This window comes from Petromyzon marinus, chromosome 14, assembly GCF_048934315.1.
Source record: "Petromyzon marinus isolate PM22_M1 ecotype Great Lakes invasive population chromosome 14, UKy_Petmar_22M1.pri1.0, whole genome shotgun sequence".
NCBI classification, from domain to species: Eukaryota; Metazoa; Chordata; class Hyperoartia; order Petromyzontiformes; family Petromyzontidae; genus Petromyzon; species Petromyzon marinus.
In genome coordinates this window covers 2,195,833-2,223,373 of record NC_133680.1, presented here as the reverse complement: position 1 = coordinate 2,223,373, position 27,541 = coordinate 2,195,833, and the positions used below count along the sequence as shown (strand labels likewise).

Sequence of the window (27,541 nt, the reverse complement as noted above, 5' to 3'; positions counted from 1 at the left end):
GTGAATGTCGCGACGTGAATGTGAATGTCGCGACGTGAGTGTGAACGTCGCGACGTGAGTGTGAATGTCGCGACGTGAGTGTGAATGTCGCGACGTGAGTGTGAATGTCGCGACGTGAATGTGAATGTCGCGACGTGAGTGTGAACGTCGCGACGTGAGTGTGAATGTCGCGACGTGAGTGTGAATGTCGCGACGTGAGTGTGAATGTCGCGACGTGAGTGTGAATGTCGCGACGTGAGTGCTCCACGTCCCCCTTTTAATGAAAAACTCCGAGCGAGATGACCCCGACGAGATGTGGATGTTGGATATAGATGTCGCGACGTGAGAGCAATGTTGACCAAGAAGAAGAAGATGGGTAGATGTGCAATGGGATGAGAGAGGGGTATAGACGAGGCAGAGGGATGACAGATTGTCGATTAACATTCACTATCTTTTTTTATCGATTTAAAGCTTTCGTGACTGCAGGGATTCATCTTCTTGGTTCTTTCGGTAAAGTCAAATAATAATAATAAAACATAATAAAATTCTCACGACGTTTCGGCCAAAACACAAGTAGCCGTCCACAGGTGAAGAAACAGAACTGTCGGGAAGACAGCGCTCCCAAGAAGATTCATTATCTTGCTACGTTGAATAGCATCTGAACTCGAGCTGAAATTTGGGTGCATCTCCGTTTATTCAGGAATGACCCCTTGCGCAGCTTGGGGGCCCTAAACTTTTGCTTTGTTCGCTTGGGGCCTCCCGCCACCAGCGCGTCCCAACGCAAACCCCCCCCCCCCCCCCCGGCGTTCGTTTTTCCGCCTTCGATGGCCGCGGCGGATGTCCCGGGCTTCTCCTGCCCGCGTCAGCCGACGGCAAAGTCCATCGGGCCAGCGTCAGACGTCGTCCAGGACGCCCAGGGCCTCGACGGCGTCACTGGGGCCTTGGCTGACGCCGCCCACGAGCAGCAGGCGCCCGTCCAGAGCGACGCACGAGCAGGAGCAGCGCGGCGTGGGCATGGAGGCGAGCGACTCCCAGCGGCCCCGCTCCGGGTCCAGGCCCTCCACGGACGCCAGCGGGGACGTCTGGTTGCCTGGCGCCGTGCCAGGCCAAGCCGTGCCGTGCCAGGCCAAGACGTGCCGTGCCAGGCCAAGCCGTGCCAAGCCGTGCCAGGCCGTGCCAGGCCGGGCCAGGCCGGGCAGGGTACGCGGCGGGGAGAGAGGAACGGCGACGTCGTGGTTAGTCGGGTCACAGAGCGACGACATCGAACCGGGTGGCTCGGCCGTTGAGCCGGCTGCTAATCGGAAGGTTCACGTTTGTGCGCTGTAACGTCGTTACCCGCCCACTACTGGACGTCTGTGAACAAAAGAGCTTGAGAGGTTTGTCGGATTACTCCAGGAGGAATATGATTCTGAAATTCTGGTTGGGGGTTCACTCGGCCTCCACCATCACTCCGGGGTCGATAAAAAAATGTACCACGTTGTGGGGACGTCAACAGTTGTTGTTCCGTAGGTAAATAGGAATAGGACATTTACATCACTCACGGGGGGGCTGTGAACGGGGGCTGGGCACCGCTGCAATGCTCATTGGAAGAGGGAATCACGCCGACTCTGAGAGATAAACATTCTATTAAATATGCAATTAACCTTCTTTGCTGGGTGTGTTAAAAACGCGTCTGTGCGGATAAAGAGGCCTATTGAAGGGCCTTCAGAACTACTTCTATGACATCAACTTCCAGGGGACGTTCGCTCGCACAGGGCAGTTGCCACTGATTCCGGGGAGAGATTTGGTTTTTTTTGGAACGGGGATTATTCCGTCCCATGACACGATGCCACTCGACGACGTATAGCTGCTGACGATGATGATGATGAAGCGAGCCCTAAAGACCGCGTCCGATTATGCCGAGGTCTCTCGCTGACCTGGGTGGCACCTCGCGCCCGCCCTCACCCATCCTGGATCACCCGACTCGCCGCTGACGCCTCCTGCTGCTGCTGCTGTCAGCGAGGCTCGGGACGAGGTCGCACGCAGAGGACATCGCGAGCCAACGCCGCGGAACTCGACTGTCCAAGCGAATTGACGACGATTATAACGGTAGCGCAATTGGCCGAAGAGCTAGAGGCGCAGCACCTGCCAGAGCTCGCTCACGCCACTGCTGGCCGGAAGGGCCTCCACTTAGCGAGGAGCTCTGGAGGGGGAGCTCTGGAGAGACCCCTCCAGAGACAGCAGTCGTCAGGTGCCCCCCACACCCCCCCCCCCCCCCGGGGTTAAAGAGAGAAAAGCTACACCCGGGCATCGGAACGACCGAGGTGTGTGACGGCCGAGGTGTGTGACGCACGTGGTGTGTGACGCACGAGGTGAGTGACGCACGAGGTGTGTGACGCACGTGGTGTGTGACGCACGTGGTGTGTGACGCACGTGGTGTGACGGCCGAGGTGTGTGACGCACATGGTGTGTGACGCACGTGGTGTGTGACGGCCGAGGTGTGTGACGCACGTGGTGTGTGACGGCCGAGGTGTGTGACGCACGTGGTGTGTGACGCACGTGGTGTGTGACGGCCGAGGTGTGTGACGCACGTGGTGTGTGACGGCCGAGGTGTGTGACGGCCGAGGTGTGTGAGTGACGCACGAGGTGTGTGACGCACGAGGTGTGTGACGACCGAGGTGTGTGACGGCCGAGGTGTGTGACGCACGTGGTGTGACGGCCGAGGTGTGTGACGCACGTGGTGTGTGACGGCCGAGGTGTGTGACGCACGTGGTGTGTGACGCACGTGGTGTGTGACGGCCGAGGTGTGTGACGCACGTGGTGTGTGACGGCCGAGGTGTGTGACGGCCGAGGTGTGTGAGTGACGCACGAGGTGTGTGACGCACGTGGTGTGTGACGGCCGAGGTGTGTGACGCACGTGGTGTGTGACGGGCGAGGTGTGTGACGGCCGAGGTGTGTGAGTGACGCACGAGGTGTGTGACGCACGAGGTGTGTGACGACCGAGGTGTGTGACGGCCGAGGTGTGTGACGCACGTGGTGTGACGGCCGAGGTGTGTGACGGCCGAGGTGTGTGACGGCCGAGGTGTGTGAGTGACGCACGAGGTGTGTGACGCACGAGGTGTGTGACGCACGTGGTGTGTGACGACCGAGGTGTGTGACGGCCGAGGTGTGTGACGGCCGAGGTGTGTGACGCACGAGGTGTGTGACGCACGTGGTGTGTGACGACCGAGGTGTGTGACGCACGTGGTGTGACGGCCGAGGTGTGTGACGCACGTGCGTCGCAAGTCGCGCACCGCGTGCGAAGCGCTCCGAGATGACCGCGGCGTTAAGGGGCGGCGCCTCGATCAGAAACAAATCACGGCCAGTGCTGTTCATCATCCCGTAGCGCGATTGGCATGTGCTGCGATTCTCGACGTGTGAACAGGCGGTGGTGGTGGTGGTGAAGGAGGAGGAGGAGGAGCCGGTGGCGGTAGTGGTGAAGGAGGAGGAGGGGCAGGAGGAGGAAGAGGAGCCGGTGGTGGTGGAGGGGGAGGATGCGGCCTCGACACTTCACGTGGCCTCAAAGTGCACCTGGCCTGGCACAGGCGCCGTGGTGACGTCACCGTCACTTAGTGGCGAATGGTGTGTGTGTGTCGGTATTGGACGAGGATGAGGAGGGGAGGAGGAGGGGAGGAGGAGGAGGGGGAGGAGAGAAACTCACCGAGTCCGCCGATGGCCAAGACGCGGCCACCCAGAAACCCGGCGACAAAGTCGGCCCGGCGCTCGCGCATGCTGCGGGCTCGCGTCGACCTCACCCAACCGCCTGGGCACACAGACACACAGACACAGACACACACATAGACACACAGACACACAGACACATAGACACACAGACACACAGACACATAGACACACAGACACATAGAGACACAGACACACAGACACATAGACACACACACATAGACACACAGACACACAGACACAGACACATAGACACACAGACACACATAGACACACAGACACATAGACACACAGACACAGACACATAGACACACAGACACATAGACACACATAGACACACAGACACACAGTCACACACACACACAAACAAACACACAGACACATAGACACACAGACACACAAACACACAGACACACAGACACATAGACACACAGACACACACACATAGACACACAGACACAGACACATAGACACAGACACACAGACACACAGACACACAGACACACAGACACATAGACACACAGACACATAGAGACACAGACACATAGAGACACAGACACACAGACACAGACACACATACACACATACACACATACACATAGACACACACAGACACACAGACACACAGACACATACACACAGACACACAGACACAGACACACAGAGACACAGACACACACACAAACACACAGAGACATAGACACACAAACACACACAGACACACAGACACATACACACAGACACACAGACACAGACACACAGAGACACAGACACACAGACACACACACAAACACAGAGACACAGACACAAACACACAGAGACACACAGACACATACACACAGACACACAGACACAGAGACACAGAGACACAGACACACAGACACACACACAAACACAGAGACACAGACACAAACACACAGAGACACACAGACACATAGACACACAGACACACAGAGACACAGACACACAGACACACATACACACAGATACACACACACACACACAGACACACACACACAAAGACACACAGACACACAGATACACAGACACACATACACACAGACACATCCACACAAACACACAGACACACAGACACACACACAGACACACACAGACACACACACAGACACACAGAGACACAGACACACAGATACACAGACACATACACACAGACACACAGAGACACAGAGACACAGACACACAGGCACGCAGACACACAAACACACAGAGACACAGACACAGGCACGTGGAGCAGGGCGGACAGCATCGCCTGCTGACGGGAGCCGTTGCAATGCTGTTAGTGAGCGCCTATTAAGGCCAAAATCACGACCCGGTCAACCTTTGTCTCCCAAGTGCTTATGGGGTTTTGTTTTACACACCGCGCCGGCTGCTTATTTGAGGTTCTGTCGATCACCTTGATACCGGAAAAAAAGGATCCCATATGCAGGTTGAGAGTTTGCTCATCTTTGATGTCGATCATGACAGGAACTCAGGTTACCGGGTTTGTAGTGCAGTGCAGTAAGCAATAAACCACCGCTCCTGCACAGTACGCGAACATATACACACACAGGTAGGTGTGCACACAGAGGCACGTACACACACGGGTGCAGGTGCGCAAACGCAGTGACGCAAACGCTTTCAAAATAGTTGACGGCTCCCTCCCTGAACCTAAATTTACCCAAATTCGCCCATGCTTCAAGGTCAAATCCACCCCAAAGATTTAAAACCGCTCGCGCGTGCGCGTGCACCAATCGCCCATTCATCACCGGCTGCATGCAGACACTAATGCACTCCCACACTCACATTACCGCACACACTCGCTCATAGGCACACACACACACACACGTTTGGTCATATACACACGCACACACACTCGCTCATAGACACACGCACACTCTCGCACGTAGACACACGCGCACTCGCTCATAGACACCCTCACACAACAACAACAACAACCGCCATTCGCCACTAAGTGGCGGTGACGTCACCACGACGCTTGTGCCAGGCTATGTGCACCCTGAGGCCACGTGAAGTGTCGAACGCCCGCTGGCAGGAGGTCACGGGGCAGACCCAGGTGCCACGGGTCGACTGACTGAGATGACTGGCTGATGCACCACCTGTGCCCCCTACTGTGCCAACCTGCTGTGCTTTAGCCACCCGGCGCTCCGCTCGCTGTTGTGAGCGTCGCTCCTCCGCCCTCCGTTGTTGTTGGAGGGCGACTGCCTCCAACTGCCCAGTAGCATCCTTCACGAGCCTCCTCCACAGAGGCCGATCTTGACACCGCTGGTACCAGTCATCGGCAAGTCCACTCAGCTCCACGTCCTCCTGTACCACATCACTCCATCTCTTCTCTAGCCCGTGCCGCGCCCGCTTAGCCCCCTCAATCCGGCCAAACAAAAGCTGTTTCGGCATGCGGTGGCTGGGCATGCGGGCTACATGACCCAGCCATCGCAGCCTTGCCTGCCGGAGGAGCTCACCGATGGGACCCTGCCCAGATCTTTCAAGGATTTGTGAGCTCCTCACACAATCCAGTCTGGTTAAACCCAGGATGGATCGTAGGCAGGCCAGCCTAAATGTTTCTAACCGGCGAAGATGTTCCATTAGGGGGGTCCACGTTTCGCAAGCATAGAGAAGGGAGGGAATGACCGTGGCCGAGAAGACCTGAAGCTTAGTGCGGAGCGACAGACCAGGTAGCTTCCACACAGCGTTATGCAACCGATGAAAAGATATTGCCGCTCGACTGATTCGGAGTGAGACCTCTGCTGTTAAACTGGAGCCAGTCATAAGCACACTGCCCAGGTATGGGAAACTCTCCACTCTCTCCACAACTGCCCCATCACCGATTGGGAGTTGTGGGGGTGGAGTGTCCGATGGTACAAAATACCCAGGCAGGTGCTTAGTTTTGGTGGGGCTGATGGTAAGGCCCCACCTCTTAGTGGCATGCTCCAGTCTCAGCAGCAGCGTCTCCAACTCCTCCTCTGACTGAGCAGCTATTACCAAGTCATCAGCATACATAACGTGGTTGAGCAATAGGGAGCCATCCCTTGACCGCACCCGGGCATCGATTAGCCTCCCATTATATCTGTACCATATGGAGATTCCCCCGGTACAGCTATTGAAGGCTTCACGAACTACGTGGTCAAAATAGATGTTAAATAATGTGGGAGCCAAAGGACATCCCTGTCGCACCCCAAGGTGTACAGGGAATGGCTCTGACTCCCGGCCACGTAGTTTTACCCGGGCCCGCTCACCATCATGAAGGTCCTTAATGATCGTGAGCAGAGGGTCAGGTACTCCAAAAGCGCGAAGAACGACCCAGAGCCCAGGCCTACTGATGGTATCATAGGCCTTGACCAGGTCAATAAAGCAGAGATGTAGGTCTTGTTGGAATTCCCTACACCTCTGCTGTAGCAGACGGACAGAAAATATGGCATCTGTGCAGGACCGCCCTTTCCTGAAACCGCATTGGGGCTCCGCAAGCCTCTCCTCAGCGTGCCTGGCAAGGCGATGCTGAATAATCCTTGCCAGGACCTTTCCCGGCACACTGAGGAGTGAGATGCCCCTGTAGTTGTTACAGTCTGTGCGGTCCCCCTTCTTAAAAAGGGGGACCACCAGGGCATCCTTCCAATCCTGCGGAACCCGTCCAGTGGTCCAGACTGTTGTTATGATGTCATATAGGGCAGTCTGTGCACAAACGCCACCCTCCCTCAGCATTTCGCTTGGGAGATCATCTCTGCCCGCTGCCTTTCCTGGTCTCAGACTCCGGATCGCCTTCAATACTTCCTCAGCAGATGGCACCTCAGCCAGCCACTCACAGGGGGTGACTTCATCCAATATTTGAGGCACCGCAGCCTCAGCAGGGTCATCCTCACTTTGTGCCGCGATGTTTTCCTGGCTGAGGGATTTTCCCTCCCCCAGGACCTCACAGAAATGCTCAGCAAATCTGCGAACCTGTTCCTGGGGGTCGGAAATTGGATCACCGTTTTTTCCCCTAATGATGGTAATAGGTGTGGCGCTGCAGGTTACTTTTTTGATGGAGTTAAATAGAGATTTGTGATCACGGGCCACTGAGGCAGACTCCATCTCCTCAGCAACCCGCGACCACCACCCATCCTTGCAGCGCCTCACGGCTCTCCGAACCTCCGAGCGAAGGCTGCGGTAAGCCTCCTCATTCTCTGACGTGGGATTCTGTAGCCGATGACAGTGGGCCTGTCGCTTTTTCTCAACCATCCTGAACAACTCCTCTGTCATCCAGGGTGTCTGGGGAGGTCTGGACCGCGTACCCAAAGCAGCCATTGCAGCTGCATGAGTCACAGTCCTAAACCTCGCCCATTTACCCTCGACATCAGGAGGAGTCGGGGACGATGCCAATCCCAGCCGCAAGCGATGATGAAATTCTCGCTTGCAACTTTCATCAGATAACTGAGACCAGGCCACTTTAGGTTGGAATGGGGTCCTGGGTGTACACCCACCACCGGAGTGGAAGAATGGCAGGCGCATCTTACAGATGACTAGTCGATGGTCAGAGGGCAGATCAGCTCCACGGTAGGTCCTGGTGTCAAGGACATGGGCTCGCATTCGCTGGTCCGTCACTATGTAGTCCAGCAGATGTTCTTGCTTGGACCCGGCATGCATCCATGATGTTGTGTGGATGCGCCGATGCCGGAACAGCGTGTTGGTAATTACAAGCCCATGGGCTGCACAAAAATCTAGCAGCCTCCTACCGTTGTTATTGAGCTGATCTGGCCCATGCCCTCCAATCACTCCAGACCAGGTGCCAGTATCATGACCAACTCGGGCATTGAAGTCACCCAACATGATGACTCTATCCCGAGGGGCCACTTTAGCCAGCACCTGTGACAGGAGGTCATAGAAGGCATCTGACTCATCGGCTTTGCCTGCATCCCTCCACGGATGTTCATCTTCGGTGGGGGCATAAGTAACCACGACCACCATTCCTCGCCTCCGGTTGATGGGAAGGCGAGCCCAAAGTAGCCTGGGGCTTACAGCTTCCCACACCTCACCGCCACGCTCCCACGCCCCCTTCATTCTTTTGTTCAAAAGAAGACCCACACCCTGTTGTTTGGCAGTCTGCTGCCCCGAGTAGAGGACTGTCCACCCCTCATGGTGGCAGGAGCCAGAGCCGGTCCACCGGACCTCCTGAATGCCGCATAGATCCAGGCGGTACCGGTCCAGCTCCCGACAGAGGAGTGGCAGCCTCTCCTCTGCAGTGAGCGTTCGAACATTTTACGTGGCCAACCGTAGTGGCTTTTCGTTGTTTCTGGAGTAGCCCCGAGGGTAGGTATTCAATCTCCTGGCTCCGCCAATTGGGGTTTGGCCAGGAGACGTCATAGACGCCTGGCCCCCCGGGGCCTCCGGCACAAGCTTAGTTGTTACATATTTCAGTTTAATTCGTAGTTTCGTGGTAATTAATTGAAGGTGGAGGGGTTACCAGCCCCTCGCACCCGTCCAGAGCCCCCGTTTAGCCCCTGTGGTGGACACATATGCCATGAGGGGAGGAGCCAATCAAAATTGGATCTCCCCCCACAGCGCTGTCCACGACAGAGTTGCCCGTCCGGCACCGCGAGGAGGTAGGGGGTTGTTTTGCCGGACCTCACACACACACTCATAAACACACACACTCGTAGACACACGCGCACTCGCTCGTAGACGCACACTCGCACGTAGACACACGCACACACACTCACTCGTAGACACACGCACACACTCGCTCATAGATACACGCACACACAACAACCGCCATTCGCCACTAAGTGGCGGTGACGTCACCACGACGCTTGTGCCAGGCCATGTGCACCTTGATGCCACGTGAAGTGTCGAACGCCCGCGGGCAGGAGGTCACGGGGCAGACCCAGGTGCTACGGGTCGACTGACTGAGATGACTGGCTGGTGCACCACCTGTGCCCCCTACTGTGCCAACCTGCTGTGCTTTAGCCACCCGGCGCTCCGCTCGTTGTTGTGAGCGTTGCTCCTCCGCTCTCCGTTGTTGTTGGAGGGCGACTGCCTCCAACTGCCCAGTAGCGTCCTTCACGAGCCTCCTCTACAGAGGCCGATCTTGACACCGCTGGTACCAGTCATCGGCAAGTCCACTCAGCTCCACGTCCTCCTGTACCACATCACTCCATCTCTTCTCTAGCCCGTGCCGCGCCCGTTTTGCCCCCTCGATCCGGCCGAACAAAAGCTGTTTCGGCATGCGGTGGCTGGGCATGCGGGCTACATGACCCAGCCAACGCAGCCTTGCCTGCCGGAGGAGCTCACCGATGGGACCTTGCCCAGATCTTTCAAGGATTTGTGAGCTCCTCACACAATCCAGCCTGGTTAAAACCAGGATGGATCGTAGGCAGGCCAGCCTAAATGTTTCCAACCGGCGAAGATGCTCCATTAAGGGGGTCCACGTTTCGCAAGCGTAGAGAAGGGATGGAATGACCGTGGCCGAGAAAACCTGAAGCTTAGTGCGAAGCGACAGACGAGGTAGCTTCCACACAGCGTTACACAACCGATGAACAGATATTGCCGCTTGACTGATTCGGAGTGAGACCTCTGCTGTTAAACTGGAGCCGGTCATAAGCACACTGCCCAGGTATGAGAAACTCTCCACTCTCTCCACAACTGCCCCATCACCGATTGGGAGTTGTGGGGATGGAGTGTCCGATGGTACAAAATACCCAGGCAGGTGCTTAGTTTTGGTGGGGCTGATGGTAAGGCCCCATCTCTTAGTGGCACGCTCCAGTCTCAGCAGCAGCGTCTCCAACTCCTCCTCTGAATGAGCAGCTACTACCAAATCATCGGCATACATAACGTGGTTGATCAATAGGGAGCCATCCCTTGACCACACCCGGGCATCGATCAGCCTCCCATTATATCTGTACCAAATGGAGATTCCCCCGGTACAGCAATTGAAGGCTTCACGAACTACGTGGTCAAAATAGATGTTAAATAATGTGGGAGCCAGAGGACATTCCTGTCGCACTCCAAGGTGTACAGGGAATGGCTCCGACTCCCGGCCACGTAGTTTTACCCGGGCCCGCTCACCATCATGAAGGTCCTTAATGATCGTGAGCAGAGGGTCAGGAACTCCAAAAGCACGAAGGGCAACCCAGAGCCCACGCCTACTGATGGTGTCATAGGCCTTGACCTGGTCAATAAAGCAGAGATGTAGGTCTTGTTGGAATTCCCTACACCTCTGCTGTAGCAGACGGACAGAAAATATGGCATCTGTGCAGGACCGCCCTTTCCTGAAACCGCATTGGGGCTCCGCAAGCCTCTCCTCAGCGTGCCTGGCAAGGTGATGTTGAATAATCCTTGCCAGGACCTTTCCCGGCACACTGAGGAGTGAGATACCCCTGTAGCTGTTACAGTCTGTGCGGTCCTCCTTCTTAAAGAGGGGGGCCACCAGGGCATCCTTCCAATCCTGCGGAACCCGTCCAGTGGTCCAGACTGTTGTTATGATGTCATATAGGGCAGTCTGTGCACAAACGCCACCCTCCCTCAGCATTTCGCTTGGGAGATCATCTCTGCCCGCTGCCTTTCCTGGTCTCAGACTCCGGATCGCCCTCAGTACTTCCTCAACAGATGGCACCTCAGCCAGCCACTCACAGGGGGTGACTTCTTCCAATATTTGAGGCACCGCAGCCTCAGCAGGGTCATCCTCACTTTGTGCCACGATGTTTTCCTGGCTGAGGGGTTTCCCCTCCCCCAGGACCTCACAGAAATGCTCAGAAAATCTGTAAACCTTTTCCTGGGGGTCGGAGATTGGAGCACCGTTTTTTCCCCTAATGATGGTAATAGGTGTGGTGCTGCAGGTTACTTTTTTGATGGAGTAAAATAGCGATTTGTGATCGCGGGCCACTGAGGCAGACTCCATCTCCTCAGCAACCTGCGACCACCACCCATCCTTGCAGCGCCTCACGGCTCTCCTAACCTCCGAGCGAAGGCTGTGGTAAGCCTCCTCATTCTCGACGTGGGATTCTGTAGCCGATAACAATGGGCCTGTCGCTTTTTCTCAACTATCCTGAACACCTCCTCTGTCAGCCAGGGTCTCTGTGGAGGTCTGGACCATGTACCCAATGCAGCCATTGCAGCTGCATGAGTCACAGTCCTAAACCTCGCCCATTTACCGTGGACATCAGGAGGAGTGGGGGACGATGCCAACCCCAGCCGCATGCGATGATGAAATTCTCGCTTGCAACTTTCATCAGCTAACTGAGACCAGGCCACTTTAGGTTGGAATGGGGTCCTGGGTGTACACCCACCACCGGAGTGTAAGAATGGCAGGCGCATCTTACAGATGACTAGTCGATGGTCAGAGGGCAGATCAGCTCCATGGTAGGTCCTGGTGTCAAGGACATGGGCTCGCATCCTCTGGTCCGTCACTATGTAGTCCAGCAGATGTTCTTGCTTGGACCCGGCATGCATCCATGATGTTGTGTGGATGAGCCGATGCCGGAACAGCGTGTTGGTAATTACAAGCCCATGGGCTGCACAAAATCTAGCAGCCTCCTACCGTTGTTATTGAGCTGATCTGGCCCATGCCCTCCAATCACTCCAGACTAGGTGCCAGCATCATGACCAACTCGGGCATTGAAGTCACCCACAAGATGACTCTATCCCGAGGGGCCACTTTAGCCAGCACCTGTGACAGGAGGTCATAGAAGGCATCTGACTCATCGGCTTTGCCTGCATCCCTCCACGGATGTTCGTCTTCGGTGGGGGCATAAGTAACCACGTCCACCACTCCTCGCCTCCGGTTGATGGGAAGGCGAGCCCAAAGTAGCCTGGGGCTTACAGCTTCCCACACCTCACCGCCACGCTCCCACGCATCCTTCATTCTTTTGTTCAAAAGAAGAGCCACACCCTGTTGTTTGGCAGTCTGCTGCCCCGAGTAGAGGACTGTCCACCCCTCATGGTGGCAGGAGCCAGAACCGGTCCACCGGACCTCCTGAATGCCAGAGATCCAGGCGGTACCGGTCCAGCTCCTGACAGAGGAGTGGCAGCCTCTCCTCCGCAGTGAGCGTTTGAACATTCCACGTGGCCACACGAAGTGGCTTTTCGCTGTTTCTGGAGGAGCCCCGAGGGTAGAGATTCAATCTCCTGGCTCCGCCAATTGGGGTTTGGCCAGGAGATGTCATAGACGCCTGTCCCCCCGGGGCCTCCGGCACAAGCGTATTAGTTATATATTTAAGTCGTGGTTTCGTGGTAATGTTTTGAAGGTGGAGGGGTTACCAGCCCCTCGCACCCGTCCAGAGCCCCCGTTTAGCCACTGTGATCATAGACGCCATGAGGGGAGAGGCCAATCGGAATTGGCCCTCCCCCCACAGCACTGTCCACGACAGAATTGCCCGTCCGGCACCACGAGGAGGTAGGGGGTTGTTTTGCCAGACTCACACACACGCACGAGCACACACACACACACACGCAAACACACAAATATTCACTCAGGCACTGCGCAAACACTCGGGCACGCACACATTTTCGCACACACGCACGCGCGCGCGTACTCACAAAAACTCGCCAAGGCACTAACACGCACTCATTCCCGTGCACAGACGCGCACACACGCACGCGCGCGCGTACTCACAAAAACTCGCCAAGGCACTAACACGCACTCATTCCCGTGCACAGACGCGCACACACGCACGCGCGCGCGTACTCACAAAAACTCGCCAAGGCACTAACACGCACTCATTCCCGTGCACAGACGCGCACACACGCACGCGCGCGCGTACTCACAAAAACTCGCCAAGGCACTAACACGCACTCATTCCCGTGCACAGACGCGCACACACGCACGCGCGCGTACTCACAAAAACTCGCCAAGGCACTAACACGCACTCATTCCCGTGCACAGACGCGCACACACGCACGCGCGCGCGTACTCACAAAAACTCGCCAAGGCACTCACACGCACTCATTCCCGTGCACAGACGCGCACACACGCACGCGCGCGCGTACTCACAAAAACTCGCCAAGGCACTCACACGCACTCATTCCCGTGCACAGACGCGCACACACGCACGCGCGCGTACTCACAAAAACTCGCCAAGGCACTCACACGCACTCGTTCCCGTGCACAGACGCGCACACACGCACGCGCGCGCGTACTCACAAAAACTCGCCAAGGCACTCACACGCACTCATTCCCGTGCACAGACGCGCACACACGCACGCGCGCGCGTACTCACAAAAACTCGCCAAGGCACTCACACGCACTCATTCCCGTGCACAGACGCGCTCACACGCACAAAGACACTCGCTGATGCACACACACACACGCTCACGATCGCACAGAAACACTCATGCGCAGGCACATCCTCGCATACAAGAGGCTGTTAGAAAGTTTGGAGAACCGGATATAAACATTTCACATGCGCTGTGCATTTTTTTTATTACCATAGCGGCCTTTTACGTAAGCGGTGTTCGTCTATTAAATGATAAGCGGATGCCAGAAGCCACAAAATACACCAAATATTTTCCCGCTTGATGTGATTTTTTTTTACGCAGACCGTTTCATGTTTTAAACTTCCTGACCCAACCCTTACGTGTGTTAAAAAAAAGGATATTTTTACGAAAATAATGATTTCCGCGAAGAAAAAAAATGACATCTTACACTTTGCCGCGAGCCAGAAATTACTGCCGCAAACCCGTTCCATCTAGGGGGGTGAATGTGTCAGTCGTGGCAGCCGTGACAGCGTGCGTCTTGAGCACCGCGCGCGCGAGGCCCCAACGTGTACGCTGGCCTTACGGGGAAACGACACCGCCACGCTTAATGTAATTGACTTTTAATGATAAGTTCTTCCCTCCCTCCCCGTAAGCCCCCCTTAACTGGATTTATGATGAGATTAAGCGGTCGCCGCCGACTGCGTCTTCTTAAGCGCCGGTGTTGTCGCTCGCACGCAGTCCCGCTAACGGCGCGCCGTCTCGCTTCACTCGAATTAATCGGGACGGGGGCTCAGAGTCGTTCGTCGCAGACATTTGAGTCGTTTTCGCCGATGCACCCCGCCCAGCGGCACGGCGGGTAAAGGTTGGAGGCGGGGCGTGTGTGGAGACTGTGGCACTCAGGATTCCGCGCGTCACTCTCCTTTATCTCTCGTTAGAACTTTTATTCTGCCGGCCCCTGTCGATCCGACGAGGCGTTTTAGGCGAGAGCCACGCATCCGGCTCTCTGCAGGCGGCACGACTGCGCGATAACGGAACTTTGTCGCGGCCCTGTGGATGAACAGTGCAGCCAGAGTGGCGTGCCGAGTGCATTGTACTGGGTTCGGCGTGCTGGGTGTGGTGTGCTGGGTGCGGCGTGCAGGAAGCTGGGTGCAGGGGGCTGGGTGTGCTGGGTGTACTGGGTGCGGTGTGCTGGGTGTACTGGGTGCGGTGTGCTGGGTGGGGTGTGCTGGGTGTGCTGGGTGTGGTGTGCAGGAAGCTGGGTGCAGGAAGCTGGGTGCAGGGGGCTGGGTGCAGGGTGTTGGATTGCGGCGTCCTGGGTGCTGGATAAGCGTGTTGGGTGCGGTGTGCGGCGTGATTAGGATACGATGGCCCCGGCCATAGGAATGTGGAAATTCCACCACTGGCTCAAGTCTGTGAATAGATGAGCCTCGCCTTGGAAATTGGTTTGACTTTGACTTGTGTTTAATTTATCCAGGAAAGCTTCACCGAGTCTCAATACTGCCTTTCAGGAGGGTCCTGCTACTTTGGCTGTTTCGGTAATTCCATTTGCCACGAGCCAAAGCAGAAATCGGTACCACCTAAGGTAACAACATTGTAGCAGTGCCGATTTATAAATGTGCCTAATGAGTGAACTACTCGATTAATCTCACTCACTTCACGCGGTTATCGTATAAATCACTATTTACTGGTCTGGTCGAGACATTGTAACCACACCAGTTCGGCCACCTCACGTGTTACCGACAAGTGAGACATCTGGCCTGGGCTCACGGCCTACATTTTATTGAGAAAGTGATTCACGATCTCCTTACATGCGAGAGGAGCTCCACGTCACTCGAGCTCATGGCGCACAGAGCCCGCCGCAACGCGCTTCTCCCCACATCCTCCAACGAGCTGTCATTGCCCATTTGAGCAAGGAATCACTTTGACCATTCTTCTTCTTATTATTGTTGTTGTTGATGTAACCAATTTCATTGTTCCCGGGTTTTTGTTTACACCTCAGGAGGTGGCAACGCCACGCCCAGAACTCCTCCCAAAGTCAGGTGCCAAAAACCCGCGACGATCTTCAATCCCCTAGCGTCGCGCGCTGGGTGCATGGAGGGAGGGTGGATGGGGGGGGGCACGGGGGGGGGGGTGGTGGATGGGGGGCACCCACCCTGCGTGAAGTCAAAGGTCTCGACGGTGCTCACGAAGGTGGGCCGCGAGTAGTAGTTGTGCAGGCCGGGCTGCTCGAGGCCGCCCAGGCTGTAGAGGGCCCGATCGGCCAGCGCGTGGCCCGCGAAGGCCCGCTTGGTAGGCAGGTCCGGGAAGCGTGCCCACGTGCCCGCCTCAACGTCGTACACCTCGAAGGCCGTCACGGGGTTCTTGCCCTGCCGCCCGCCTGGCATCCCGTTGGGAGGAGGCGGGGTGGGCGGGGGAGTTGTGGGAAACGGAGGGGTGGGGTTGCATGGGCATTGACGGGAGGACGGGAGGCGAAGGGAGAGCAGAATTCGCATTGGGTGAGACTGGTCGGGTGGTGCGGAGGTCTGGCACCCGTGAGAGCCCGAGTTCCGATCCAGGATTCGGCCGCCTGGGCTTGAACCCAGCCCCAAAAGCCTGGGGAGTTGGTGGTGTTCAGGCCCGCGCACGAATATGGATACATAATTCCAGCTCTTGGGATTAAGAATATTAACAACCTTTAGGTGTCAGATGATAAAAAAAAATATATTAGTTTCAGTTGGAGAGCAGCCTTCTGTGTGGACCAGAGGTCACTTGAAGTTATTTCTGAGGTAGCTTTGTAGTATCTGTTTCCTTGCATCGTTCTCTATTTTTTTACTTGGTGGGTAGTTTTACTGTGAGGAATTGCCTGATTTAAGTTTTAGTTTTTAATCCGGCAGTTCCGCTATAGGGCAAATATACGTTGGTTTATACCGATTCTTGATTTTGTAAATTCATTTTTTTTATTTTCTGAGCGCCTCATTTACTTTATCGTCGTTATAAGTAGGCTGTCGCCACGTGTGTGATCTAGCATCTACCGTGATTGTCCTGCGTCACTGCGAGATGCGATACGCACAGATGACGCTGCACAAAACTTAAACGGTCATTATTATTACAACCAATGCCTCCACGAGAAAACTGCAGCCTCACTTAATGAAACCGTGCCCCCAGTCTCTCCGGCAGTCCGAGTGGGGGGCAGGCGAGGGTATGGGGGGGGGGAGGAGTCGATCAGATTTCTGGCAGACGGATTGCGACGCGGCCGCTAATTATACCGAGCCCCCCCCCCCACCCCCGCAACACGAAATTACAGCAGGCCCCCCACAGTCCGGGCAGAGAGAGAGAGAGCAGTCTGTGATGTGTTCACCTGCAACTAGCAGAGAGAGAGAGCAGTCTGTGATGTGTTCACCTGCAACTGGCAGAGAGAGAGAGAGAGAGCAGTCTGTGATGTGTTCACCTGCAACTGGCAGAGAGAGAGAGCGGTTTGTGAAGTGTTCACCTGCAACTGGCAGGCGCGCAGTCACGGGGGGTGGGGGGAGGTCTGGACACGCCCCAACAACTTTCAGAAATGTCTCAGAGACACCCGCAGGAATTTGAACAAAATAAAATTCCTGGCATTTCCGAGTCCGCGTTATTCTGCCTCCTTCTACGAGGTGACAGAGATGCTGGTTGTGCTGATCACCGAACCTTTACATTACGCAGTAGCGCGATCTATAGACTCGGTAGTGAGTCCCTCGCAACCAGTGCAATTATTTAGATTTACTGTCATCATCGTGGCAAAGTGGTTGGCGAACCTTCAGTTTCATTTTCTTTTATTAGGATTTACCCTGTGAGCCATTCGGCTCTTGATTTGGGTACAACCGCAACAAACAATAAAATTACAAGATACACCTAAAATTAACTGTACACAAATCTAAACATCACATACGTAAACAATAAAATCCTACAGAAAAAGCACAACCCGTCCATGCTGCGTACAAAAAGTGCAAAACATTCCATTTCGATGTTTGATCCCTATAACAATCATAAATAAAACAAATCGGGCCAAACCAAGCCCCTCTAAAACTTACTAAAACAATGCTATATAGACAACGTAACAGTTTTCCCAACAAATGTGATTAAAAGTTTACAATAGCTACACACACAACACACATCACTAAACCTAGCGTCCTTCGCGAGATGCATAAGTCAATCCATAACAGCTGGATTAACAAGGGCAGTAGCAGCGCACAATAATCAAAATACATAATAAGTTCATACATCGGTCATCCATAGCTATATTTTTTTATTTCAGGCCACCAGATAGCAGTGGCAGCTTTGGTTGTACGACTCCTGTAGAGCATTTTTGAGTGATCGTCTTGTTGGTAATGATCCAAGCTGGAGTTTATTTGCGATAGCATTCCAGACCCTGGGGGCATCTATAGCAAAAGCCCTTTCTCCAGTATTTGTACGGCAATTTGGAATGCGAAGCTGGTAAATGAACGAAGATCTTAGCTCATATTTGTTTTCCGAAACAATGAGGAGATCCAGCAGGTAATCAGCGGATTTTTTTGTAAGTACATTGTAAATAAATAATATCTGATGCACAAGACGTCGATCATTAAGAGATGTTAAGTTTGAAATCACCCTGGAGCCGAGCAATCACGTCATCAGGAGAGCGGCCAGCAGTAATTAGTATCGTGTCATCTGTAAAAAGATTTACCCTGGAATGATCCAGGTCAGTGCCTAATTCATTACCATAAAGAGAGAACAAGAGGGGGCCGATGATTGAACCCTGTGGAACCCCTTTTGTCATATTAACACTGGTTGACCTCCAACCATCTGTGAAGACAGTTTGGGTGCGAGAAGAGAGGTAATCTTTTAACCATTTTACTGAGTGTTCGGAGAAACGAAGTAAACCTAGTTCACTTAGCAAGATGTTGTGGTCTACTGTATAAAAGCTTTTGATAAGTCAAGAAAAAGACTGGCGCAGTACTGCTTTTTATCAAGGCTACCGTAAATGTGATTGAGAGAGTCTAATGCAGCGCATGCAGTGCTGTATTTCTTTTCGGAAAACTGATTGTTTATTCAATATATTGTTTTCCGACAAGAAACTGCTAATTTGATTGTTTAGTAAACCTCACGGAGCCCGCCTGCAATCTGACCCAAAAAAAACCGAACGGAAGCCACTCAGCAGTGCCACACCCGCATGTGGCTATCTTCCCTGCGTAGAGATCGGATCACTGGAGCGACCTCCTTTCGCTCGCACAGAGATGTCAGCGTTGGCACTGTGCACCTGATCTCTGAGCAACAACCAGCGGGAACCGTGCCTCTAAGTAGGTCACCCAAACGTGTACATTGCAGGCACGCGCCATCGATACCGACTCTGCAGCACAGCGATCGCCACGGATGTGAGCACGCGTCCCATGGCGCTAGCCGCGTCGCGCGGTCGGATCGTGCAGTAAAATTTAAACCATTTAGTTTTTTACTTTTACCAGGCAAGGCCCACTGAGCTATTTTGGTCTTTTTTTTCAGACGCGATCTGGCCACAAATGATAGCCCAACCATGTGGATCATCGTGCGGAAATGTACAGCAGACACATTTTCTAAACGCACATTGATTCTAAATGTGGAGGGGAAAACCCGGAGGACCCGGAGAAAAATCCACGCGGCCACGGAGAGAGAGAGACACGCAGACTCCAAATATACAGCAGCAGCAGGCGTCAGGGTCGGGATTGACCCCACGACCTCCTGTATATCAGGAGAGGTAGTTAACATGTCCTAGCCACCGTGATGATGATGAGAGAGAGAGACACGCAAACTCCAAATATACAGCAGCAGCAGGCGTCAGGGTCGGGATTGACCCCACGACCTCCTGTATACCAGGAGAGGTAGTTAACATGTCCTAGCCACCGTGATGATGATGAGAGAGAGAGAGACACGCAAACTCCAAATACACAGCAGCAGCAGGCGTCAGGGTCGGGATTGACCCCACGACCTCCTGGGCACCAGGAGAGGTAGTTAACATGTCCTAGCCACCGTGATGATGATGAGAGAGAGAGACACGCAAACTCCAAATATATAGCAGCAGGCGTCAGGGTCGGGATTGACCCCACGACCTCCTGTATACCAGGAGAGGTAGTTAACATGTCCTAGCCACCGCGGAAATGAGCCACGCAGCGACCGGTCCTGTGTGCAGAGATTGCCGATGACTGCGTGGTGGAATGCGAGCGGTCGGCCAATGAAATGAGTTCGAGAGAACATTTAAAAGTGACCGGGTCAAAGGAAAATTAATTTGCACAATTTTTATGTTTTGTATTACGATTGCACCATAAATAATGCTTGCTATGTAATGACCACATTCACACAAAAAAATCCTTCAACCCGAGATTTTAATTTATAAAGCCTCTGTAAGTGGTAAAATGAAAAAAATAAGTGGGGGGGGGGGGGGAGACCCCTCCAACAACTACGCACAAGTTTCTTTGCAATGAATTCCATTTGGCAAATCGAAAATTGAATCTCGGCTTGATAATAATGGTGACTTTTTTTTGGTTCATACAAAAGGAACCCATTACCAGCCGTCGACTCGTTTGCTTTATTTTAAACGAAGCCGCGCGCTGCACCGCCCAACCGGCCACGCATTTCGCTCTGCGCTCGAGGCCTGCGCCGTGGCAGACGCGAGGCGCGGTGCCTCACAATGAGCCAGTGGGACACACGACGCTGGCTCCCCACCAGTGCATCGATTCTGGGGATGGTGTTGATGATGATGATGGTAGTGGTGGTGCTGGCGATGGTGATAGGCGGCTTTAATGCAGAAAGTTGGCACAGCAGGGGGTCACAGCTGGTGGTGCATCTATCATTCATCTAAGTCAGTCAACCCATGGCACCTGCTGGCTCTGTCCCGTGACCTCCTGCCAGCAGCGAGCCTTCAACAATTCACGTCGCCTCGGAGTGCACCTAGCCTGGCACAAGCGCCGTGGTGACATCAACACCATCTTCGTGGTGAATGGCGGCTATTGTTGTTGATGCTAATGCCGACAACAAAAATAATGCAGATCACCATGTGACTGTGACATTAATTAGATGATGACAACACATTTACGATGATGATGATAATAATAATGAAGATGACGATGTTGTGACGATTATATGATTACAATGACGAATGTATGATGGTGGTGGTGGATCTAATAATGATAGTAATAGTTATTATGACAATGATAACAAGAGTTAGATGAACATCAAGCTCTTATGATGATGATGACGATGATGATCCTGCCGATTGTTATATTCGGAACACGCTTGCAAGTCACACTCTCCGCCACAGCTCAACGGGGTCGGATACCACGCGTGATTATTGAAACTTTATCCGTCGCGTTATTTTTTTCCCCCCGTTTTATTTTCGCGCGCTGCGAGTAACCCGACGAAGCTGGCGCGCCACCACCGGGAGCGTGAGTCGCCTTGCCGCCAGGAATCGACCGTCAGCCGTCGCGACAGATTTAGCCGCGCGCTGCCACGGCCGATTTGAAACGGCCTCGCGTGTAATGGTGGCTGACAGTGCTCACAGCCAACACGGTCCACCACCACCACCACCGCCGCCGCCGCCACCACAACAACCAAAAAAGCCGCAGCAAAAAAAAGAACAGGTTCCAGGAGCGTCGGAGTGCGGCGCTAGCGGCGTCTTGTGGCGACCGCGACGCGACTCGCCGCTCGCTCGCTCGCTCGCACGAAGCCGAGCGTGAGCGACGAGGCAACGACGAGACTCGAGCGAGGGCCGCCACCTCGGAGGTACCGTGGGAAGGGCGACATCTCGCAATGCCACAGGGAGGTCCAGAGCTACGTTCGCGAGGTGTTATTAAAGCGGCGGACGAACACGGGGGAAGACCGACACATGACTCAGGACAACTGCTTCGAAAAGAGGACGATGCCGGCAGCGCCAGGACAGGTGGCGACCCTCGGCGTGCCCCAGGTCCCTGTCCCCAGTCACCTATTGCGAAACGGTGGAATACTCATCAGCAGCAGCGGCAGCAGCAGCAGCAGCCATGATCTATCCACTGCTGCTCTAAGAAGGCCTCCCCAATCCATTGCCATCATTCAGGGTCCTGCACACAGCGGTCTCGCAAAGCGAAGAAGACAATGACCCCCCGGTATAGCGTCGACGGACTGTCGGAGCAGCGTCACGGTCCACGTGACACCTACGATCGAGCCGATGTCTCCATGCACAGCCAGAGGTGCTCGTCCTCTCGGACTCGCTCCGTCCCTTGGCTAACAACCCCGACGTTATTCAGAACATTTGGCTGCTGCTTGGAATTTCCACGTGATGATGATGATAAGCCACGTCGTTGAGCTATCATTTGTGATGGCCAGGTCGCTTCTGAAAAATAGCTATACAGCTCAGTGGGCCTTACCTGGTTAAATTAACAGATTTGTTTAATTAGTTTAATAGGAATTCTTGACTATCGACCGTCATCCCCTCTCGCGACGTTGTCACAGCCAAACCCACGTGCATTTCCTTGACAAACATTGCGATGACTTCAACCTCCGTACTCTCTCCTTGATCCACGCGTCACTCTTTCTCTCAATGTGATTCCCAGCACGAATCTCTCTCTCTCTTTGTGGCACTTTTCAGTTGCTGTTCCTGCATGCCTCGTTACCGTACCTGTTTCTGACTGCCGTATAAGGCGGGTGATGCACATTAATTAAACAAAAAATCGTTTCCAAGAACACATGTACGTTGGAAAGCGTTACAGAATCCATGAATATGCATGATTTTGCTTCCTTGTTATGCATTTACTTCGTTATTATTATACTTAAAATGTGCCGGTGGGATTTTCGGAAGTCAGAGCACTAATGCCGTGGTGGGATGAGGAGGTGGTTACCGTACATACCATTCTCTCGTTCACACCTTGCAATCTCATCTCTCTCTCTCGTAAACCAGTTGCGTTTGTCTCGGGGGAATCTCGCTCGCATGGATTAACTAAAAACGTTGGCTTGATTGAAAATGCGGTTTAGGCTCCCACTGCAGAGGTGTAAACGGGATTATTCAAGACTCGCCGACCACGCGCTTGGAATTAACGCGCTTGGAATTAACGCGCTTCACAGGATAATACATGGCCTGCAATGTAAAACTTTAGCATTTCATTCGTAGGAATGCCATGATGTCCCCCCCCCCCGCAACTTCGATTAGCACGGTTGGGTACGTACAGTGCGAAAGAAGTTCAACATACATACATGAAACACATACACATGTATCAGATGGCAGAAGCCCTTCATCATAACAATGCAAAACCAGCCCAGACCTGGCACCCTTTCATTTCGATCTAGTTCGGCCCTTGGATGGATGGTTCACGTGGGCAACATTTTTGAAAAGAGCTTCATAGCTCATCGGATTCCTCCATCATAAATACATAGTCTGATTCTGGCTGCGTACGGTGCGAACGAAGTTAGACATACATCGGACAGGTTGTAGCGATTTACTCGCCACCAATACAAATGCAATAGGCCAACCATCACGACTCAGATAACTCTTGAAAGCGAGTCTTGTGGCCCAAAGTGAGTCTTTCTTGGGTGAATAAATCCATCATTGTTATTGAATCACATCATCATGACGGAACGCTCGCTTTGTTTCGCTTTCGAGCAGGGCCGCCCAGACTAGGGGGCGCAAGGACACAACATAGCCCTGGGTCTCGCACAAGAGAGGGTCGCAAATCGGGGATGAAGGGGGGGGGGCACCTGGCATTTGGCCTCCTAGAACCTCTCTCGGCGGCCTTGCTCCCCGTGAGAAGTGAAGAGACCGGGGCGTGCGTGCTTATGCCGCGATCCGGTGCTGATGCCGTTTGAAGGAGGCTGTGTTAATGCTGCTGCTGCTGTTGTTATTATTGTTGTTGTTCTTTTCTTGCAGTTTAGTTTTTTTTTGCTTCGAGAACAATTTTTTATTTTTTTTGCACGAAATTCAAACGGAGGAGGAGCATTATCACGTTTGTGGATGAGGCACAGCCACCCGGGGGAAGGGAGTGGGGGGCGGCGTTGGCGTCGGGAGCCATCTGTTCACGCGCTGAGACTACTGCTGCTGCCGCCGTCGCAGCAGAGAGGGCTGTGGGCTTCTGGCGGCGGCGGCGGTCATCGGCGCACTGCCCGGGCACACGGACGCCGGCTCCCGCCCAACGCTGGCACGGTCGCCCGATTGCCGATGGTTCAGTTCGTTTATTTTTTTGTTCGCGGAGCCCCCAATAAGGGCAGCGGCTGGCGTCGCCGCGCCCCCTTCCCGCATGCGCGCGGCACGGCACGGCCGGGCACGGCGTGAAGCCGATCGATCGCGCGATGATTTCCGCCAACCACGCAGCGGACACTGTGAAGGTAAAGCCACTGGATTTTTTGGGAGGCTCAACCGGGACACGTGGTTATGAGCTGAGAAAGTCTCCCCCGCCCCCCACCCCCCCGTGTCTCTCACTCTCTCAGCTCCGCCTACTTTAACATGGTCACGCCCATTCAATCACTAGCGCCGCACACGGTGAGTGGATTAGCTCTTTCGGATGTTGGCCTCGCCCATTGCTCAGTCGCCGCTGACTCGGCTGCCGACCCCGCCCACCGCTCCTGGAGAACCGCCCACTACTCAAGGCCCTTTGCCCCATGTCGCTAGTCCAGCCAATTGTGTGCTTTCTCTCCAACTTTTATTCCCAGTGAAATGCACAAGATAGTGTTTTTTTGGGAGGGAATTCCAAGGGATTATTTTTCTTTACTCCGGTATATTTTTCCTGGGCATTATTGTTGTACGGAAAACGCGCCCTCACACGCTAAGCATAACTGAAAAAAGCACTTGCCAACGAGAGCCTAATCCTAATTAGTACACTAACTTGCATCATTAGACCTCCTTTGCCAGTACCAAAATAAAATAATAGGGTTTTTCCCCTTTTTTATGGCAATAAAACTGAAACCTTTTTACAAGGAATCATGGTGTGCATTAACCACAAAGCTTGTGGTCAGAATGCAAACATAAAACACACTGATAATATCTGCATTGTCTTTGAAACTGATTGGTCCACACCAGAGATGGCTTTCTTTTGAGCCTCGTCTCAATTGGTGCTAGACCAGAGGACGCCAAAAGGCGTTCAGCTCAAAGACAATGCACTATCAAAGTAATGAGGGCTCGGGGTGAGCATCTACATCATTAGACCTCCTTTGCCAATACCAAAATATAATAATAGGGTTTTTCCCAGCAATATTCCTATCACTAACAGCTACTCCACCTCTTGGCTTTTTACCCAAGATGCCATCTGCTTACCCCCCCTTCCCTTTTTCCTTTTCATAATTTGTAGTTTTCTGCCGCTTATGATGCAGAGCCCTTGTGCTATGGTGTTGAGGTCGCGTGGATTTTTCTCTCCAGGCCTTCTGGGTTTTCTCTCCACATTTCGAAACGCGCGTTTTGAATATTTGGCTGCTATACATTTCCACGTGATAAGCCACTTCGTTGAGCTATCATTTGCGGGCAGGTCGCTTATGAAAAAGAGCTATAGAGCTCAATGGGCCTTACCTGGTAAAATAAATAATATATATACATGTGAAGCGTTATTCACGAAAATATGGACACCAAATCCACATTACTATGATAAAACATAGATGGATCTATCGATAATCCTTAGCAGATACGAGCTCATTGAGAGAATGCTTATCTCATTTCCTTGCTTTGGATGTTGTGCTTTGCTGCCATCAACAGAGATATAATAACGCTTTGCCCTTGCTGTTCTGGAATACATTTTAAGGCGATGCACAGTATATTAGGCAGTGCAGCAATGCTCGAGCAGCTATGCTCCCCGCGTTCACCAACTGCTCCCCACCTTCCCTGACCAACGTGGTGAAGTATGGTGAAAAACGCCCGCGACCCGCACAGCGTGGGGAGAGGCCCTCATTCAGCATCGGATTGAAATTGTCGGGGGAAATACCCCCACAATGCCCTGGCGAGATTGATACTTCAAGGTTAGCAAGTGCCAACCTCCTTCTCAAAAACAGCACCCCACTCACCAAAACTGTCCGTCCACACGCAAAAAAAAGACGAGACAAAGATCCCCCGTATAGCCTTCACAGGCTTTTGGGACAAGTGCAGTGAGCGAGCAACTATGAAAGGCCGGCATGGCATACGAGGGAGTGGGTGGTCAGCACCATGCCCGGCCGCCTTTGTCTCCCTAGTGGCGATGTGTTACACATAGCACCAGGTACAGTGCTCATTTGAGGCTGAGTCAACCTCGAGGATGCCCAGGACCGGTTTAGATAATCGTCACTGGTGTTGGTCGTGAGCGGAAATCGAATTCTAGTCGCCGGGTTCGTAGCGCAGGGCACGATGCCGCTACACTAATGCTCCACACACACACGCACGCACACGTGCAAACGCACACACGAGCACACACACGTAAAAGCACGTTTCCTATGCTCAGAAGCTATATTTAATTTATTCCCAAATTAAATCTCTGCAACAGTCCATGTCCATAATTTTATCACCGCCATTGTGGCGCGCGCCGGGTGTCTTAAGGAGGCTTTTAATGAAATCTCGGGCGCTATCCTCCAGCCGCTGCAGCCCTGGGATTGGGCTCGTTCGCTTTAATGACCATTGCCTCCTCACGGCTTCCACTTGACCCCGTCTGGCGGTCAGCAGGGCGGGGGAGTGAACACAACGCTCGCCACAGCCTGGCAAATTAGCTGGACATGTGCCTGGGTCGTACCCAAAGCGGGCACACTTCTCCACTCCTCGAGACAGCTCTGCAATCGCGAGCAATCGCAGTTCATAATGCGTGCGTGCGTTGAACTTTTTCCGCACCGCACGTAGCCAGCCGTGCTAATCGGAGGTATGGGGGGAAAATATTAAAAATAATAAAATCACTTGCAGGCATTTGTCAGTCGCGGGGATTTGTTTGACCATACTTCACTACGCCGCTGGGTGAAAGGCATACGTGAAGAAGAGCTTGATAGCTCATCGTATTCCTAGTCTGACTCTGAGATCGGTGAAGGTGGAGGTAGGGACCCAACACCGGTTTAGAGATCGCAAGCCACTGATGTTAGCCGTGGCGTGGAATCGAACTCGGTTCGACATGTTCTGTTTTCGTAGCTCCGTGAAACTAACCACCGCACTGCCGCTCCATCCCCCAAAGCCTCATTAGTCATGAAATGGGCCATCTGGAAGCTCACGGACGACGCCCGTAAACTCATCATTCTGCGCGCTGCTCAGGGCCGTGAGTGTTTGCGTCAATGTTATTTCTCCTGCAACGCAACGAGACAGCGGCGGCGCGACTTGAAGTCGTTTTAGTCGTTGTTTTCCCCGTCCTTCGACACGTGCAGCATTTAAAGTGTTTGTTGTTTTGTCCAGCCCCCCCCCCCCCGCCGCGATCACATGTCTTCCGAGTGGAACAGTCGCGCGTCTGTCAACATCGTCTCGCGCAGAGAGCTCCTCTGGCGCCTGCTTTCATAGTTCTTCTCTTGTCTGCCGCGATGTCGTTGACCCGCGCACACAGAAGCCACAAAGACAAAGATCCCCTGCATAGCCTTGACAGACTTCACGTGGCAAGTGCTGGCCAGACCACGCCCGACTGCCTTTGTCTCCCCAGTGGCGATGTTTACACACCGGGTGCTCATTTGAGGTTGAGTCGATCCAGAGAAGGGCCAGGACCGGTTCAGATAATTGTCACTGACGTTGACAAAGATCCCCCGCGTATCCTTAACATAATGTTTGGACAAGTGCTGTGAACGA

The 27,541-nt window shown here is 53.6% G+C and overlaps 1 protein-coding gene across 2 annotated transcripts in view; it reads right to left on the bottom strand.

Annotated features, from left to right (window-relative positions):
* Positions 1 to 414: 414 nt before the first annotated feature.
* The window catches only part of KLHDC8B (kelch domain containing 8B), a 76,686-nt gene continuing 49,559 nt past the window's right edge, over positions 415 to 27,541 (bottom strand). For both annotated transcript variants that reach the window (XM_032954390.2, XM_032954391.2), the window contains exons 4-6: positions 16,010 to 16,234; positions 3,659 to 3,760; positions 415 to 1,069 (exon numbers count right to left, since the gene is read on the bottom strand). In XM_032954390.2, the coding sequence (XP_032810281.1) occupies positions 873 to 1,069; positions 3,659 to 3,760; positions 16,010 to 16,234 (524 nt within the window). In that variant the 3' untranslated portion in view covers positions 415 to 872. The remainder of the gene's footprint in view (positions 1,070 to 3,658; positions 3,761 to 16,009; positions 16,235 to 27,541) is intronic.